This window comes from Rhynchophorus ferrugineus, unplaced genomic scaffold, assembly GCF_030347505.1.
Source record: "Rhynchophorus ferrugineus isolate W39M unplaced genomic scaffold, kcgeb_rfMv2 rfM7, whole genome shotgun sequence".
NCBI classification, from domain to species: Eukaryota; Metazoa; Arthropoda; class Insecta; order Coleoptera; family Curculionidae; genus Rhynchophorus; species Rhynchophorus ferrugineus.
In genome coordinates, this window is record NW_027472586.1 from 6,960,001 (window position 1) to 6,979,433 (window position 19,433).

Sequence of the window (19,433 nt, forward strand, 5' to 3'; positions counted from 1 at the left end):
TTTACCATAATGTAACTTGGAAGGTCTTCAATCTAATTTTTTGCGAATATTGCGACGACAGCAAATGAAGGAGGAAATGTGGAAAACTCAAATTTGTATGGATCTAAAAATTACTTTTAAAGGATGTTTTTTTATTCGAATCTCTATTGTGAAAAGTCAGTTCAATGTACTGTCCATCGATATCTGCCACTTTTTCCCATCATTCAGCCAATTTACCCAATCCATCTCGAATGAACAATGTATCTTTTGAGGCTATCCACGGATCGACCCATTTTTTTGGTATCTTCATAAGAAATGGAGCACTGCTCGAACATATCACGACTCATATATCAAAAACAAGAAGCAACAAGGTCTGGAGAATACGGCGGGTGGGGTAACACTTCCCATTTTAATGTTTCCCAGTATGTTTTCGCCGGTTTTGCAATATGTAGCCAAACGTTGTTAAACTGAAGAATAACATTATCGTTCATTTAATATAAAGGAATAAAATAAACGCATCAATTGTCATCGATAGCGATCCCCATTGATGGTGTCATTGAATTCTAGCAGCTCATAGTATACCATACCAAGCTAATCGCACCAAATACAGAGAATTAGCTCGAATGCAATGGATATTTAGCTCTGCCATTGATTTTTTCCCTTTGGATCATCGTAATGCATCTAATTTTTACCACCAATACGATGCAAAGAGCTTTTCCGATTTGGCCATTGAAGCACACCCCACAGTGTCTCTTGTCTTCAACTCATACTGCACAAAATATCCAAGCTTTTGGAACACTTCCGTGTTCTTGGAGCAATTAGAAATGGTTCTTGTGTTACTCCCGACATTTTCGATCACCCTCGAGTAATTTTTTTTTATTATTATTTAATTATTACATTACTATTAGTCATTTCCGTCTATTCTAGAATTTGTCTTTATGATAACTTAAATCTAGGTATATAACTAGGAGGACCCATCGGCCCTATGCCAGTCTCTGGTGAAATAATGTTTATACATGTCGCTGCCGAATTTTTTATTATAGGCACCTCACTACACAACACTACACAAGATCAGATGGTTTAATTCTTTTGAGTCTGTGTCCTATTGTGGTATTATCCAAAAGCTGCAATATTTCAATATTCTCATGAGAGTCTTTCCTCATGCCCCCTTGCAATTCTCGTGATTTCTTGACTGACTGTGGTGTCTGAAGATCTCGATGTAGGTAATGAGTCCTATGGTATTTGGGTGCGCCCACAATACCTCTCAGGACTTTTTCTGAAAAAATTGTATTTTATTTATATTACTCTTTGCAGAACATCCCCATAATTGAACTCCGCATGTCCATATAGGTTTCAGTATTTGCTTATATAATAGCAATTTATTATGTACTGATAATTGCGATTTTCTTTCAATTAGCCAATACATTTTCCTATATTTCAATTCCAGTTCTTTTCTTTTCTGCTTTATATGTTCCTTCCAACGAAGTTTTGCATCTAGATTCATTCCGAGATATTTAGCGTTGTTGCTATATGGAACGATAGTATTATTTAATGTTATTGGTGCTTGTACGGTCTGGTTATAGGTGAACTGCACATGTACAGATTATATTCATTACTTTCATTAATTCTTATTTTCCAAGCTTGTGTCCAATTATTTATATTGTCACTATTGTCTCCGACAGCTATAATCGCAGTATCATCAGCAAATGTAGCCATCGTAATATTCTCCGTTTGTGGTATATCACAAGTGTAGAGTAGATAAAGCATTGGTCCTAGTACACTTCCTTGTGGTACATGTGCTTTAGCTTCTTTTATTGTAGAGTAATCTTCTTCTTGTCTGATTCTAAATATTCTGGTTGTATGATTTTAATAGTTCGATGTGTTGTTTTGGTAGCATTTTCTGTAGTTTATGAACAAGGCCTTCATTCCAAACCTTATCGAAGGCTTGTTTTTTACTTTCGTAGGCTTTTTCAATAACATCTGTTATTCTGTGGATTTGGTCAATCGTTGAGTGCTTGTTAATAAACCCAAACTGATGTGTGAGTATTAGATTTTTCTCTCTATGATCGGTTTTTTCTTTACAACAGGAGTTTTTCAAAAACCTTAGATATTACTGGCTGCAGTGCTATAGGTCTATGGCTTTTATTTCGTTTGGTACCATCCAGTAATGTCATCAAATCCTCGTCTTAATTTCTTTTGAAATATCACTATTGAAATTAGCTGCATAAAACTAAGAAATGTAACTTAAAATGATATTTTTGTTGTGAAATCATTACATCGCATCTGGATAAATTGCCGATAACATATTCCCTCGACAACTAAACGTCAATTGATTAAATCCGAATAAATAAATAATAAAACTAAAGTAGATACTTTAAACAATTCAGCCGGATTGTTTTAGTTAGGGCGGGACGAGTCGTCAAAAATGCACGAGGCCTGAGTGTAGTTTAAAGTATTAACCGTCAAAGCTTTTAAAATTGAACCAGGTATATAATTGTACCGATTTTTTGCCACGCCAACATTAAAATAATTATTTCGTTTCGAGCTGTGTATATAGTTCCCATTTTCTCTATGATGGACTTCATGGCATTGTAAACTAATTTTATAAACGCGGCTTAAAATACCATTAGCTGTAAATATAGCTAGTAGAAGTAAAGAGAGATTATTTTTGGCACAAAATTATAGCGAAATGTAAAAATTTTATCCTAATATGGATTAAGAGAATTCCAGAATAACAAGAATCGTCCATGCTCGGTTTACAAGGTGTTTAGAATTTCACAAGCAGCTTTTTCAGACTCAGATAATACGAACATCAAGAACTGGTAGTTATTTATAAGGTTCTGAAGACATAACATATCATTGTATTAGAAGTAATAGTAAAATTTATTCGGATTTTTCTGTAAATTTTATTGGCATTAACTTATAATCGATTTCAGGTTTCATTAATAAACGAATTTCATAACAAATATGTATTAATTAATTTGATATTCCATATATACTTATATGTAATGCTCTGAAGTTAAAGGAGTTCTGGAAATAATCTTACTCATAATAGTTTTGTTATATTATTCACTGATGTAGTAATTTAAACTTATTAATACTTTTTAAAAAAGGTTAGTGAGTATTAGTTCTTGAGATAGTTTGCTGTATTTTAATATACAGACATTTGTTACTGCAATTAATGTTATATATCATATATTTCTGCTCTTATATTGAAAATATTGTCAAAACATGTTTTAGTAATATTAACATATCATTTTTAAGTCTCGCTACCATTTTTATTGCCTATAACATTGCTCAAATGGTGATCGCGATTTCCTATGCATCTTTCGGCCCTTTTTAAGGCACTTTCCATGATATCCCGCAACATCTCAGGCTGAATTTCTTCAATTTCGTGACGAATATTGTCTTTAAGATGTTGAATCGTTTGAGGCTTATTCACATAAAATTTTGATTTAAAAAAAAACCCATAAGAAAAAGTCAGGTGCTGTTAAATCCGGAGATCTGGCTGGCCATGCTAAATCGCCACTTCACGAAATTAGTCTTCGTGGAAAAACGTAATTCAATAATTCAATTGTTTAACAAGTAAATCCACATGTCCTCTAGTCCTTGCTCTTCCATTTCAGGCACAAGATAATTTCGAATCATGTCTATGTACCGTTCAGCAGTAACAGTTACTGCAACACCTTGACATTTTGAAAAACCTAGGGACCAATGATGTTTCCAGCGTGAATACCGCACCATACAGTTATTTTTAGTGGATGCAATGATGTTTCGTGAATTAATTAAAGATTCTGTATTCCCCAAAACCGACTGTTCTGTTTATTGACATGACTACTAAGAAGATAATGTGCTTCATTGCTCATTATCAATTTAGACGAAAAATCTTCAATTTCACCAGGCAGCCTTAGGATTGCATTACTGTATTTAACTAGTTGATCAGGATCTCTCGGTAGCAATTTTTGAACTGATTGAATTTTGTACAGGAATACTTTCAAGTCAGTTTTCTAAATTCGCCTTAATCTGCGTGCAGAAATGTATAACTGGCAACCGCGTCTCTGAATTGATGTTTCTGGAGACTCTGCATCACTATCGCGCACCAGAGCCACATTTTCAACATTACGAGACATCCGTTATCTTCCAGAACGGGGCCTGGATGGATATAAACGAAAAACTGGGATTTTGTGAGACACTGGACGATCAGGATATTTTTGATGCAATTTCCGCTGAGTGGCAATAATGGAACGATGATTTTCAATAAATATTGTCACGATTTCTGCTCGTTGTGGCGAATATTTATCCATAATAAAATTTATGGAATACCAAAATGGTAGCGGGACTTTTGTCCTACCAGTTATTATAGTCTTTGATAGTTTCATTACTTTCCACCGTCTAGAAAAAATTAAAAACCCCCTCGTAACTAATTGTCTCTGTGTTAGTATACAATTATTCCTCGTTACCATTCAACCTTCAATTAAATAGCGCAAACGGTCCAATTAATCGAACTTTACATTTTCCTATTCGCCGAATCTCCAGCCATTGCCGTCGAAATCCTGCGAAAGCAAAAACGCCGTCCTCTGCCACCGGATTACGTGAATGCTGGACCTGTTGCCTTCCCGCCTTGACAGAGTGCCTTTTATTCGGTTTCGAGGAAGCGGGGACTTTTCTTAGTCGTGAGAAAATCGATGTGATCTTAAGAAAGTCGTTCGAGAATATCCATTATGGCGATAGTTTAGATTTCGGTATAAAACGTAGTGATGTATTGTTTGAAATTGATTAAAAAGCTTTAATTATTTGATTAAAGAAATGATTTTAAATATGTGATGTCACAAAGTTGCAAGACTGGTTTTAAGACAAACAATTATGATATATTTTTTTACAGTATTCGATATATGACCACATAACATTGCTAGCCATTTTCGATTGTTCATAAACTCTCCTGAAGTCATTAGGGAGCAATATTACCATGTTAAGTTACACTCAAAACTTAAAATACCAACTAGAGAGGTGTGAGAAGGTGTACTGCTAAAGAACTCAGTATAATCTCCGATATTTCCATAAATGATCTGTGACAAATCTTTCTGGCAGAGGTAGACTCGTACCACCTGAGAAATCATTGCACATGGCATGACTACTTTATAGACTCCTTGGGTCATCAAGAACCTCTGTGGTTTTGAAACCTTGCAAACGTACAGCTAGTTCCTTCAAACCTTTCCGTGTCATTCATCAACACTGATACAATACTAATTAAATATAATCATACTTATATCAGAGAAAACTGTCCAATAAGAAAAAAACATTGTTTTTCAATTCCTTAAGCCAATTCGTACTGATTTTAGGTTAAGAGAAATGAATATGACAAAAAATATTATTTTTAATAGCTGTAGTAGTCTCTATGATATACAATATATATAATACTATAGTCTAAAAGAAAATTGGTCAATGTTAATTAAGTGTTCAGGCAACATTTCAAGTGCTGTTGCTCTTTCCTAATGTCATTTACGTTTTAAATTGTTGAAAAAGATACCTACCGGCAGTTGGATCTACAGAGAATGCAGCTGGTAACTTATAGAAAGTGACCTCTAGCTTTTTTGAAGACAATATGTGCCCACTGTGGTGTAGGTATAACGCCATTTACTTCCTACAAATCCATCCATGAAAATCAATCCTTTGAAAGCTCCACAAGTTTCATTTTCTTTTTTTTTAAGTTTCCAAATTCACACCAATATAAAGCAAGAACTATATATTGTACTAAATTGTAAAAAACGTATCTAATCTATTATTATTTTTTATTTCAACACACAATATAAAAGTTAAAATCAGAAAGTCTTGTTAAATAAATGATTTTTCTAAAATAAATTACATCCATAGGGCAAATAATCCAACGGTAAATTTGGCAACATCGACTTTTGACATTTACCGATATACGAATAGAGCCGAAAGTAGTCGAATCGCGGAACCACGATGATTTTTAATGTATACTGTTTAATACTGTCAAGGAACTTTTAGACAGCTTGGCTGTTGCGAATGATACGCGGCTACGGCTTAAATAAGAAGTTCTGCAGCAGCCAGTAAAATTACCAGACATGGTGCCTTTTGATTGCCACTTGTTCAGAGCGATATAGCATAATTTGCTTAGCGTACGATTTCGAAAAGTTAATGAGATGCGAGAATGAATCGATGCTTGAATCGCTGCCAAATCAACACCATTCCCTCATTAATTAGTCTCAATATTCAAAAATTAATTGAAATCATTTGTAGATTTACTGATCAGCGTCATTTTAGTTCGAGCAGTATAAACAAATCGAATGTAACAAGTAGCTTTCCTGTTAGCGCGGCGACTATTTTTTCCAGCAGTGAGCGTCATTAATCATCATGCGAGTGGAGAAAAATATTATTTGTCATAATCCCTGACTGATATGATCATAGGGAACGCGTAAGCTAAAAGCTATTGCAGGTTCGCTGATATTTGAGAAAATTGACTAATAATGTAACGAGTCGTCAGTTGTTCGGATAACAATAAGAATTAATGTTGATATATGATGTTAAACGTACTGCAATTGATAGGCTCATTTTATCAGTCATTCCGTAACGATTATACAAGAATGAAATGAGATTTAACTATAACAGTCCGCTTGTAATAATATATCACGCCTATAAATTAAATTTAAACTACTTACAACGAATGGTATTCATGGGTATTAAATCGTATCGGGCACATTTGTAACCAACTTGTCATAAGTATGAACAAAAAATGTTTCGGTGGGTTGAAAATGTATGAAATGAATTAATTAATGAAGTGAATTTTTACGGAATAAATCGGATTTGCAGGAAGTTGTACTTTGTTCTTCAGTTCTAAGAAACGGGGCAAGGAAGGTCATCGAATGCCGTTTGAAATTGATGGCAGGTATGTTCCATCAATTCTAATACGTGGACCACCAGTCTCATCCCTGTTTAACCTTTATATGACTGATTTCCCACTCCCAGAACCATTCTCTCACAGCATTGTATGCAGATGATACAGATTTCCTTACCACCGGTTACAGTCCCGATGCCATCCGCGACAGACTTCAATTCCAACTGAACCAGACGATTGCGTGGTACAAATTCTGGCGGCTGCAGATTGACTCGAGCAAAACTCAAGCTATTCTGTTCCGCCGGAAGAAGGAGTTCCGCGCTTATCGCCTCCAAATCGATAAGGTCCCTATCCCCTGGCTCCAGAAGGTATCAGAAGGTTCCAATGATCGGCCTAAATCCAGCACGCTATTTGTAAAGGCAATGGCGTGTACAGTCTGCGGAAAAAGTAAACTCCGAATCCCCCAAAAAGCGACTCTGTATAAGATGCTAGTCCGTCCAGTCTACCTCTACCGACCACAGGTACGGCACAGGTACGTCTCTGAGAGACAACTTGAACTAAACCAAGTGTTCCAGTTCAAAAAAGTCCGCGCGTTGCCGGTTCATAACTGTATCTGCCTGTTTATAACCTAATAGTAGATTCACCAATATTTTGAAGAATTTTGCAGAAATTTGACAATGAAATGAGTTTTTCAGGCTGATTCGGTTACATGTTCGAACGTATCAGACAACATTATATCTCCTTTTAGCTAGAATAAAATAAGAAGGAAAATATTGTCTGATTGGACGAATTTACAAATTGCGTAAAAAGTCCCCCGCCTCATACATAGATGGCGCTACTAGAATTAAATCCATGTTTTTTAGTTAGGCCTAACCGTCAAAAGATGCGTGTATAAATTTGACAGCTGTCGGATCATTAGTTCGTGAATTATAGCATTTTGAGTGAAGCAACTTTTGTTATTGTGAAAACAAGTTGATAAAAAGGAATTTCGCCTGTTGTTAAAATATTGCTTTTTGAAAGGAAAAAATACAGTTGTCAAGGATTGGTATGCTAAATTTAGACGTGGTGAAATAAGCACCGAAAACGATGAACGCAGTGGACACCCAAAAGAAGTTGCTACTGATGAAAACATTCAAAATATTCCCAAAAATGATTTTGAATGACCTTAAATTGAAATTGAATGAAATAGCAGACACTCTAAAGATATCAACTGGTCGTGTACATCATTATCATTCACGAATATTTGGATATGAGAGAGCTCTGTGCAAAGTGGGAACGGAGCGAGCTCACTTTTGACCAAACGACACCACGACCACGACGAGTTGATGATTCGGAGCAGTGTTTAAAGATCATCAAGCGTAATAAACTCGATTTTTTGCGTCGATATGCGACAATAGATGAAACATGGCTCCATCATTCACTCCAAACTCCAATCGACGGTCATCCGAGTGGACTGCACACGATTAACCCATTCCAAAGCGTGGGAAAACGCAACAGTCACACATCACATAGCGTTATTGGACCGTTTCAAGGACGAAATCGCCGAAAAACGGCCACATTTGAAGAAAAAGAAAGTGCTGTTTCACCAAGACAACGCACCATGTCACAAGTCAGTGAAAACGATGACAAAAATCCATGTATTGGGCTTCGAATTGCTTCCTCATCCACGGTATTCTCCACATCTGGCCCCAGCCTCTACTTGCTGTTCTCAGATCTCAGAAGAATGCTCACTGGGAACAAATTTTTGTCGAATGAATAGGTGATCGACGAAACTCAAGCCTATTTTGAAGCAAAGGACAAATCGTACTACAAAAATGGTATCGAAAAGTTGCAGGGTCGCTATAATTAGTGTATCACCCTTGAAGGGAATTATGTTGAATAAAAAAAACTAATTTTGGTAAAAAAATGTGTTTTACTATAGTAGCGCGGGGGCTTCTCAATTGAGCTGTTATTAAACATGTTGATAGTGTGAGTTCACTGTTATTTTGAATAGACCGTGCTTGTCTAAGCCTAGTCCGAATAAATGAAAAAAATACAATAAAATAGCAACGTCTTCCCGCCTTGAAGCCAACTGTACAAATTAAAAGTGTTACAGTCGTTGAGAGAATAATAGCGAGACAATCGAGAACTTCTTAAACATTTCATTTTGCCGATGGTGGCGTAATGGAACGAAGGACGGTCGAAAGTGAGAGAGGGAGAGAGGAGGAGAAACGAGATTGCTTTACGGCTGCCCTTCGAGATTATGGATCGTCCTTTTATCGTCGTGGACCTGTTGCTGCCTCGTCCTCCTCCTCCTCCACCTGCAAAATGAAAATTAGATTCCCGATTTGCGTGCCGAATATTCGGATTTTATGAGCTGCAGTGGCGTGATTGTTTTATGCTCGGCACGATGCAGAAATGAGCAATTTTAATAGCAGGATGCCCTTATTCGGTTTCTTGTTCGAAACGAAATTAGCAACAGCGATTAAATTTGTCTTGCGGAAGTTTAGTTCTGATTACTTCGATGATTTTTTAAAAATAGATTGTTAGGATTTTAATTTCGTCCATCAACTTCTTATGAACGTTAATATGTGTATTAATACTTTGCCTGTTGCTCATCAATTCATATGAAGGAAATTTGCGAAAATCCTAATAAATTTTTACCGGACATTAACAATACAGCTCCTGATTGGATGCTGCGTAAAGATTTGCGATCTCAATGCTCCATGGTCAACAAAAAAAATCGATTAAGAAAATTTCCCTGCTTTATACGTGAAAGAAGCAGCAGACCAAGAGATAAACATTGATCCAAAACAACTACAATTCGTGAGAAAAGCTTTCGACACTCGACAACACGAATATTTTGCAAAATAGTTTTTTAAATCCCAAAAACAGTCTTCAATTACTACTACACATGTCCAACAGTTTTGCACAATCATCACAATCATTTTCCTAAGAGCAAACGAAATGATGGAGTAGGATACCAAAGATGATGATGATGTGTGGGTACTGTTTTGTTTGTATGTTGCACTGCTTTGAAATGTATGTTTGTGAAGAAAACAACAGCAAAACTTGGTTTACTCATTCATAAAGAACGTGGATTACTTATTCCAAAAAAACATGTATTACTTTTTCAGGAGAAACATTGTTCACTTATTCCTAAAAAAACGTGTATTACTTATTCCTATAAAATGTGGATTACTTTTTCCCGAGAAACATTAACTGCAGATAGTATCCTACCTCTAGATTCTATAAAATAATAATAATAATGATACAGTTTTCAACAATATACGTTTTTTGCAGGCAATCCACCACCACAGTTCAAATGGCTGAAAGACGGTATGTCCATCACTGAATTCTCCACCGACCCCTTCTACAAGATCATTTCCGCAAAGCACGAAGATGGCGGTAGTTACCGTTGCATTGCCGCCAACAAGATCGGGTCCATTCTTAGCGAGGAAATTAGGATTATAGTTGCCTGTAAGTGTAAACTGTTAAATTCCCATCCTGTTACAATTCCATCACCTCTAGTATCCTTTGTTCATCTGTTTTATGTCCTGATGATACTATTCCGCTGCCTCTTCATTCAAATCACCCAATTTCCTGGGAAAAAGTTAAGTTGGTTGTGCAAGAAGTGGGCTATCTTATTAGCTTATAGTTAAGGGCTTTAACATTGCCCAAAAACCTGGCCACAACTTATTTAAATGACATCCAAGCCTCTTTTTTCTTCATGCACATTGTTGACCCGAAGTTGACATCGAATATATATTTACCCAATAAAAATCCCTTGATTCTGCTAAGTTTCTGATATGCTTTTTATATTTTAAGCTAAAGTTAAGAATACACTTATACACTACAACTTTTGAAATACATTTGTTTTCCTGGTTATCGTGTAACTCTTCGTTGATTACGTAGCAATAAACATTGATAATTGCAGCTAAGGCATTGATATCTTTTGCCATGATACATTATTGTTGGGATATCAGCAGTTTAGATCAGATACAGAGATGGTCCCAAGACACTATCCTGGGGTTTCCGATAAATGAGAACATTTTCTACACAATTACTTAAAGTAGTCTTAAAAGAAGTCCTTTTTACAGACATGGACGTGTTCAGTGACCAGAACGAAGCTACGGTATCGGTGAAAGAGGGTGAAGCCGCCATTTTCAACTTGCCTCCCATCGATTCGGTGCCCACACCGGATGTCACCTGGTTGACAGACGAGGGCGTCCTGGCTTACGCGCAGAAATACGTCAAGACCAAGAAGAACCAGCTAGTTATTCTATCCACGGAAAAATCCGACCAAAATGCCTACAGGTAATGACAGATTAGAATTTTGAATCAGTAATGATAATTGTATTTAGGTGATTTTCAACGTTCAGATCTTAAATTATTTAAAACCTCATATATCTAATAATGCTTGTTCCATGAAGCATTCTATAAAAGTTCAACTAGTACAACATGCCTCACTAGATCCTGATCATTTCTTCATTTTATAAAGACATTTATATATTTCATCAAGTTCTATCACTCTCTACCATCTTTCTAACAATATGGCCATATCCTGTCGAAAGAACGATGATGGTTTGGCAGTGATTCAACCATTCGAGCTACCACATATATCGTTCACAACTCTTGTAACGTATGGTCGAGCGTTATGATGTAAGAAGTCTGAGTCTGGTGACTTATTGAATAAAGTATTACAGAAATTATAGTAGTCGCTAAAAATAAACGATAACCTACTTATTGAACACAGTGAAAACTTCGAGACCAAGACACACTAGCAAATAAAAAATTTGAATACTTTTTCAATAATCTTATCAACAACAGGTCTAATTTCAAGCGGATATTAATGAGCTGACTTCACAACGAACATATATCTAACAAAGCCACACAAAAACAGTTTTCTTGACGACAACTCGAATAGTATAAAAACTTCGACATTATAACATTGTATTGAGAGTTTTCTTTTTTGTATGTATCTCCTTAATTTTAGATTTTTTTTATTATAAATATGATATGAACCTGTGACTTTCCCAAAGGTTGATTAATTATTTTTGACGATCGATAGCCAGAACATTGAGAGTTAATTAGTTTTGTTACGTATTGCTTGGGTGCGATCGATTAAGATTCGGTAAACAATAACAAAAATTGTTTAAATGATGTGTGTTTTGTGAAAGAGTTTTTTAACGAAGTTATTTCAGCCTGCTTTTTCCCGATAACAAAAAATTGTCGGGTTTTTTTTCGCAGCATCTGTAAAAAAGTATGTAATTTAAATTTAATGAATATAAAGTTTGTTGTTGTCATTTATTGAGTTCGAGTCAAAACTTTGAATTTTTTGTAGTAGTTGCGTTTAATGATCAGTTGCCAGGGCTTTTAATTAATTTTGACGGATTGACAGTAGATGATATGACTTATGTTTCGCGCTTCATCAAAAGTTCGTCAGTGGGTTTTATTTTATGGAAAAATCGAGCAATACCGGGGTGTTCAATAAGTTCAAGCGACGGAAATGAAAACGTATTAATTATCTTAAATAATTAATTTAATTAAATGATAATTATAAAATATTGCTGCACTTTTTCGCAGAAGAGCCAGAAATTAGGGGGAACTGAATCAGGCAAATAAGCTGATCATTGAAACATTTCGTACGGTAATTTATTGATTTAAGCGTTTATTTCTTGCACAAGAAAGAATAAAGATGATATCGAATGTTTAGTTCTACTGATGATAAACAGATGACGCTGCAGTACACTTGCTGCAGTAAGATTCGTAATAATATGTTGTTGAAATTTTTTCCGCCCTTTTATTAGATATTTACTTTGTAAAACTAAACCCCATATTTTAAGTTGTGTTTATACGAGTTTTATTTAAATTAAAATTCGATTTATATTATTTTTTTAAATTTTTGTGTACTCAATGAAAAGATATGTCCAGAAAACTAATGGCGTATATTAATATTATAACAATTTTATTAGCATTACCAGTATAAAAATGAATTATTATAGTCGTAAACGATATATTACCATAAAAGTTAGAATTATGCATAAATCGCTATAGGCCATATACATAGTATAGGGCCATTCCACCGAGAGAATGACCTTAATTAACATTCTTACAGGTAAGCGCATTCAACAGACCCGTAAATTAAAATAAAACTTTTAAAGTTTCATGTGGAAAACACTTAAAGGAAAGTCAATTTACCCCTGATGAAAACAGTGGGGTTATGACTTAATTTTTATGGACAGTTTAAGAACATTAGACAAACGGTCAGTTGAAAAGTCATATATGCTGTCAGAAAAGTACTGAAATTATTCAATGGTTGGTAGAAAAATGTAACAAAGACTACGTATAAGCAATCAGTCTAACTATAGAAGAAGTTCATGGACCATTAAACAAGTCTGACCATTTTGTAGCTTTCTTTAAGATGGTGGATAATAGATGTATTATCAGAGAAGACTAAAGCAAGAAAACCTGCAACATATCTGGACTGGCGAATCAACATATTGACCATTAAGTACAAACAAATATCCTGACACCATATTGTATCAAGAATTGACACAAAAAAGTATAGGGCAAAATGCTTTGATCTGTCATCTGATCATTTTCCGGTTATAGCAACAGTCTTTTCCAAAATGTTCACAGAAATAAGCCCCTTTCTTTGTGTAACAGCAAAACTAACTAGTCACTGTTTAGAGAAAAGCTAGATAAAATAACCAGAATATCTGATAATAGAACAATTATTGTGAAATTTAACAAAGAAATAAGCGCTGGGAGATATTGATCGCATAAGAATATTCACTATTGAAAACAATAAGAAAGCTTAAAATGCACTAATAGCATAAAAACCCGTTAAAAATAATGACAATAATTATTCTAAAATTAACGACTCTTTTAAATTCTTTTAAACTCTCTAAATTCTGCATTTCAAATGGACTCTGATGAATGTGATATAATGGCTCAAGCAGATCTACAAGACATCTACCAGCCTATAAATTTGCTACCTGTAATCTCAAAAGTTTTTCAGAGAATTTACATTAAGAGGCTTAATTAAAAAATAACAATATTATTCCACAGGAATAATGAGGGTTTCGTAATAAGCACGTAACGACAAAACATAAAGTATACGAGAATAATACGATTTTATGTTAAAAAAATTTTTATTTAATCTAAATATTTTTCTTTTCCACATTTTTTCCTTCTTTGGCAATATTGAATATAATGATCAGTTTAATTACTGTACCTTTCAATTTTTTTAAACAAATATTACAGTCAATAATATGTCCTTTTTGTTCCCTTCAAATTACAGGTTAAAAAAATGACACCCCTCGCTAGGTACCTTTAGACCGTCTTCATTAACACCTTAAAAGGAAAGTGGCTTAATTTCAAATTTTATTTAAGTTGACGTCGCGTTTTACGCTGACGACGCTGCTTTCTTCACGGCCTCCAAGCTCGAGGTTACCATTCAAAGCGTTTACAGAAGTAGCTCGATCGTACGGTCCAGTGGTTCAATTCTGTAGGTTGCAAATCAACCCCCTGAAAACCCAGGCCATTATTTTCCATAAGAAGCGTTACGCACAGCGCGTCTTGCAACTTAAGATCCACGACCGACGGTTCGATTGGCATTCCCAAATGCTGAAAGCACTCGAGAAAGGTTCGGGGATGGCAAACCTGCTATCTTCTCTGATCTACCCATCTAGCAGGCTTCCCATCTCCATCAAATGCTTATTTTACAAGATGTTAACTCGGTCCGTACTCCCCTACGGATCTAATGTCAAATTCAAGTTTGCTACACCCAACCGGATGAAACGGCTTCAAGTTTTCCAAAATAAGCTCCAGAGGAGAATCTTAAGCGCTCCATGGTTTGCCAGAAATAGTAAAATTCACAGGGAAACTGACACTCCAGAAATCAAGCGCTTCATATCTAAATCTTTCTAACAAATCAGCTCAAGTTCTTCTGAAAACGCGCTTGTTCGCGAGCTGGTGGACATGCTGGCAGCTTAGCACCGCGTCACCTCTAACCTCCCCTTTTCCAGGCTGAAACGACCTCATCCGTCGCTGCAATCATAACTTTTGCCCCCACGCTACAGCATCCAGTGGTGTGTCGTTCGCGAATCTATAATTAGTTTCGCTATCTGTTTTTTCGCCGAGTCCTCGTACCCAATAATGGCTGGCCCGGTTGGCGGGTGCCATATCTCCAAATTTAATGCAGTAGCAGTAGCGACCCACAGGGGTCCACTGTGAGGCGGTTTCGGTTTAGTGTATTGGCAGTTCCACATCCAACTTGTCACTCCAGGCCAAGTGTCCGCGATCAGGTATACGTCATGCCAAAAAACTAAGCCTGGTTTTAGGCCAGAACAAAAAAAAATTATTTAAGACAGCTTATTCAACTCAGTATACTTCTTTAAAAATAAATGTTAAGGTATATCATGCCCTTGTAATACATTTTTTTTTCGATATACCATCAAATATTATATCAAATATAAATATTTAGACCAGTGTAATTTATATTTTTGATATAATACTACTTGTCATCTGTTATCGCTATTAATAACGCTTATACCACTTGTGTACAAGTGCTATAAGGAATTCCTTGGTAACCTATATCAATATTATAATCGTTAAAGCCCCATTGTATGTTAATTATGGCGACAATTAGCACTGAAACTCAAACATTAGACGCCAGGTAGTCGTATATATTAATCATGAATTGGGTATCTTAATACCAAATTGTTTTACAGCATTGTTAGCCTTTGTTTTGAGACATATTATTTTTATAACGAATGTACAACCAAGTTTGGAGCTTCATTCATAGAAATTGATATAATCTGAACTATTGGTTTCTGAATTGGGACTGTGTTTATTGACTAAAACTAGCCCAAGTTTCGCATTCTGATGTGAGATCGCCAGGAATATTGCAATAAATGGTTGAACACATTTTAACGGTAGTAGACCTAACTTGTTCTGCAAGCTTTGGTTTGGTTGTGAGGTTTTTTAAGCGTAACTACATTGTGTAACATAATTTTTCTAATATAAATAAAATTAAGTGTTTTAAATTCCTTATTCCATCGTTAAAAGTATTATCTATTAATATGGTTGTCTAACACATCACGTTCTTTAGTACTAATGGAAACCATATGGGTAACATACCTATTGCGTATTCAGTGATTTTAAAAGAAACGTAGAAAACATGAAACTAATTTTACAGTTATATTTATACAAAAATTAAAACTGCAAGGTTTGTGCTGATTGAAGTGTTGTTGCTATATTACTTGGACCACAGGGAAGTTTCACGAAATATTGTTGTTTTCTCTATTTGTGGGACAGTAGAGACACCAAAAACCACTGTGAAGTTAAAGATTGGCCAAAAAGAAGTGATTTTGTTTGGGGTAAATCAAACTTTAAATATGAACCTCTTAGTCCACAAAAAATGTGATTCTTCCACACTTACATATAAAATTTGGTTTAAACACTTTTATCAAGACCATGGATAAAAATAATATGTTGTATTTGAAAACTGTTTTATCTAAATTAAGTTGTGCTAAATTAAAAAAAGACATTTTTGTTGGCCTACAAATAAGAAAACTTATAAGAAACTATGAATTCGATGAAAATCGAACCGCGAAAAAGTTGGCGGCTTGGTTATCTCTAACGAGAGTAATTCATGGATTTTTAGGCAGTTTTAGAGCTGAAAATGCCAAGTTTTTAGTGAATGACTTGTTACAAGTATATAAAACGACGGGGTGCAGAACGTCTTTTAAAATAGATTTCTTGAATGCATTCCCATTTCTATTTTCCCCCCTTATCTTGGAATGGTGAGTGACGAACAAGGTGAACGCTTTCACCAGGATATAAAACAGATATTAGCAGATTACTGGCGGTTTGTAATGAAAGAGGATTCTACTGTACACAAGAGGAGAAGTTAATATTTCGTTATTTTCTTTCAGAATATTCGCTCATTTTTTGTCTATCTTTTTTCAAGCTCATGTTTTTATTATGTGCACCTCACTACACAACACTACACAAGATTAGAGGGTTTGATTCTTTTGAGTCTGTGTCCTGCTCTGGTAGTATCCTAAAGTTGCAATACTTCTATATTCTCATAGGAATGGAGTCTTTCCTCATGCCCCCTTGCAATTATCTCGATTTCTTGACTGATTGCGTATCAGTTCTGTAGTATTTGGATGCGCCCACAATACTTCTCAGGACTTTGTTCTGAAAAATTTGTATTTTGTTTATGTTACTCTTTGCAGAACATCCTCATAATTGAACTCCGTATGTCCATATAGGTTTTAGTACTTTCTTAATAATAGCAATTTATTATGTACTGATAATTGTGATCTTCTTCCAATTAGCCAATACATTTCCCTATATTTCAATTCCAGTTCTTTTCTTTCCTTCTTTATATGTTCCTTCCAGGGAAATTTTGCATCCAGATTCATTCCGAGATATTTACGTAGTACGGCCTAATTGTAAACACATGCACATGTTTACTTTCGCTAATTTTTATTTTCCAAGCTTGTGTCCAATTATTTATATTGTCACTTGCCTATTGTAATTTTCGTAAGGCTTCTTCACTATTGTCTCCGACAGCTATAATCGCAGTATCATCAGCAAATGTAGCCATCGTAATATTCTTCGTTTATGGTATCACAAGTGTCGAGTAGATAAAGCATTGGTCCCAGTACACTTCCTTGTGGTACATCTGCTTTAGCTTCTTTTATTGTAGAGTAAGCTTCTTCTTGTTTGACTCTAAACATTCTGGTTGTAATATACGATTTTAATAGTTCAGTGTGTTGTTTTGGTAACATTTTCTGTAGTTTATGAACAAGACCTTCATGCCAAACCTTACCAAAGGCTTGTGCTACATCTAAGAATATGACAGTAATAACGAATACATATATAGCATACTTTTTTACTTTCGAAGGCTTTTTCAATAACATTTGTTATTCGTGGACCTGATCAATTGTTGAATGCTTGTTAATAAACCCAAACTGGTGTGTTGGTGTTAGGTTTTTTCTCTCTATGATCGGTTTTATTAATATCAATAGGAGTTTAAAAACCTTAGATATTACTGACAGCAGTGATATAGGTCTATAGGCCTTTATTTCATTTGGTGACTTTCCAGGTTTTGGGATCATTATAATTTCGGCCATCTTCCAAATGCCTGATCAAGTCGATGAGTTTTATAATTCCCTTTCTTGGTATTTTTTTCCTATTGACCACTTAAACCTGAGTTTTATTTTTATTCATTGTCTGTTTGTAATATATATATATATTACTATTTTTTTTAATTAGTACTATAAATAAGTAAATATGATTTAAAAGTTTCATATTATCTTGATTGATTTATAGTACTTTAATTTATCATAACTTTAAAATGGTACGTGTTACAAAATTTTGTCACACAGCCTTATTTGTGTTCGAACAGACATGAACTATGTATGTCGACATGATAATTGCTTTTCATGATAATTCTTTCAGTTATCCAGTTGTTTGTTGTCTTAATATGGCGAATTTTTAGGAAGGTTTTTTTAATTTAAAGACTGATGTTTTTGTTAGTTATCTCTCTATCCTATATCATTATTATAAATCAATATATTTGTGATTCGTTATTACTGTCATCAAGCCCATTTATAATGTTATTTAAAAATACGTTGGACGTTCTAAAGGTCTCATTATATCGACGTAATTACTAGTAGAGCTTCACTTATTCCCAATACCACCGCACAAAGCTTAACGAAGTCAATCAAATGTGAATTTTCGAGTTACCCTTAGAATGTTATCGATCTCTATACGGAAAGTAAGGTATTCGTTAGTTAAGCCGTACGTTCATAACATATTTATACGCCAACGTTGTGTGTACGTACCACAAAAAGCGGCGATAAGGAAATTAAGGGGCCTGGAACACAGTTGTGCCCCGTGACATATGCGAGTCATTATTAATTTTCCGGTTATGAGAATTTTAAATTTTTCCCCGGATTAATTTACCACGTCTCTGGGGAGATTGCTAATATTGCTGGGTTTTGTTCCGAGTTTTTCTAGAGTTTCAGTGTTAAATAACAGGTCAATTGAAAAGTCCCTTACTGACGCATAGATGGCGCTATTAGGATCAAATCCATATATTCTTTAGTTAATCCTAACCGTCAAAAGATGCGTGTACAAATTTTACAACTGTCGGATTATTAGTTTGTGATTTATAGCATTTTGAGTCAAGCAACTTTTGTTATTGTGAAAAAAAATGGACAAAAAGGAATTTCGCGTGTTGATAAAATATTGATTTTTGAATAATACGGTTGAAGCAAAAACTTCTTCAGAAACGACAGTGGTGAAGAGTTTTTTCGAGGACAAAATATATTTTGTATGATAGATGTTTCAAATTTGAGAAATAAAGGCCCTTGGGTACGTTTTTTTAAGCAGTTATTTAACATTTTATTAAAGATCCGATCAAAATTAGCTCCCTGGCTACTATATACAAGACAGAATATCTATTTAAGCTTGTTATATTGTTTTTCTGCTCCCTAATCACCATTAAAAAACTGTCGATGGTGCTGCACGGTAATTTTAACGGTAGTTTGTCACAATTACACGCGGTCTCGTACTTTTAATGTGTGGTATTTTG

General features: G+C 34.9%; 1 protein-coding gene across 7 annotated transcripts in view; it reads left to right on the forward strand.

The window, feature by feature from the left end:
* sdk (sidekick cell adhesion molecule) overlaps window positions 1–19,433 on the forward strand; it is a 315,853-nt gene that overhangs the window by 265,964 nt on the left and 30,456 nt on the right. For all 7 annotated transcript variants that reach the window (XM_076409057.1, XM_076409053.1, XM_076409055.1 and 4 more), the window contains exons 3-4: window positions 10,118–10,294; window positions 10,915–11,131. In XM_076409057.1, coding sequence (XP_076265172.1) covers window positions 10,118–10,294; window positions 10,915–11,131 — 394 coding nt within the window. The remainder of the gene's footprint in view (window positions 1–10,117; window positions 10,295–10,914; window positions 11,132–19,433) is intronic.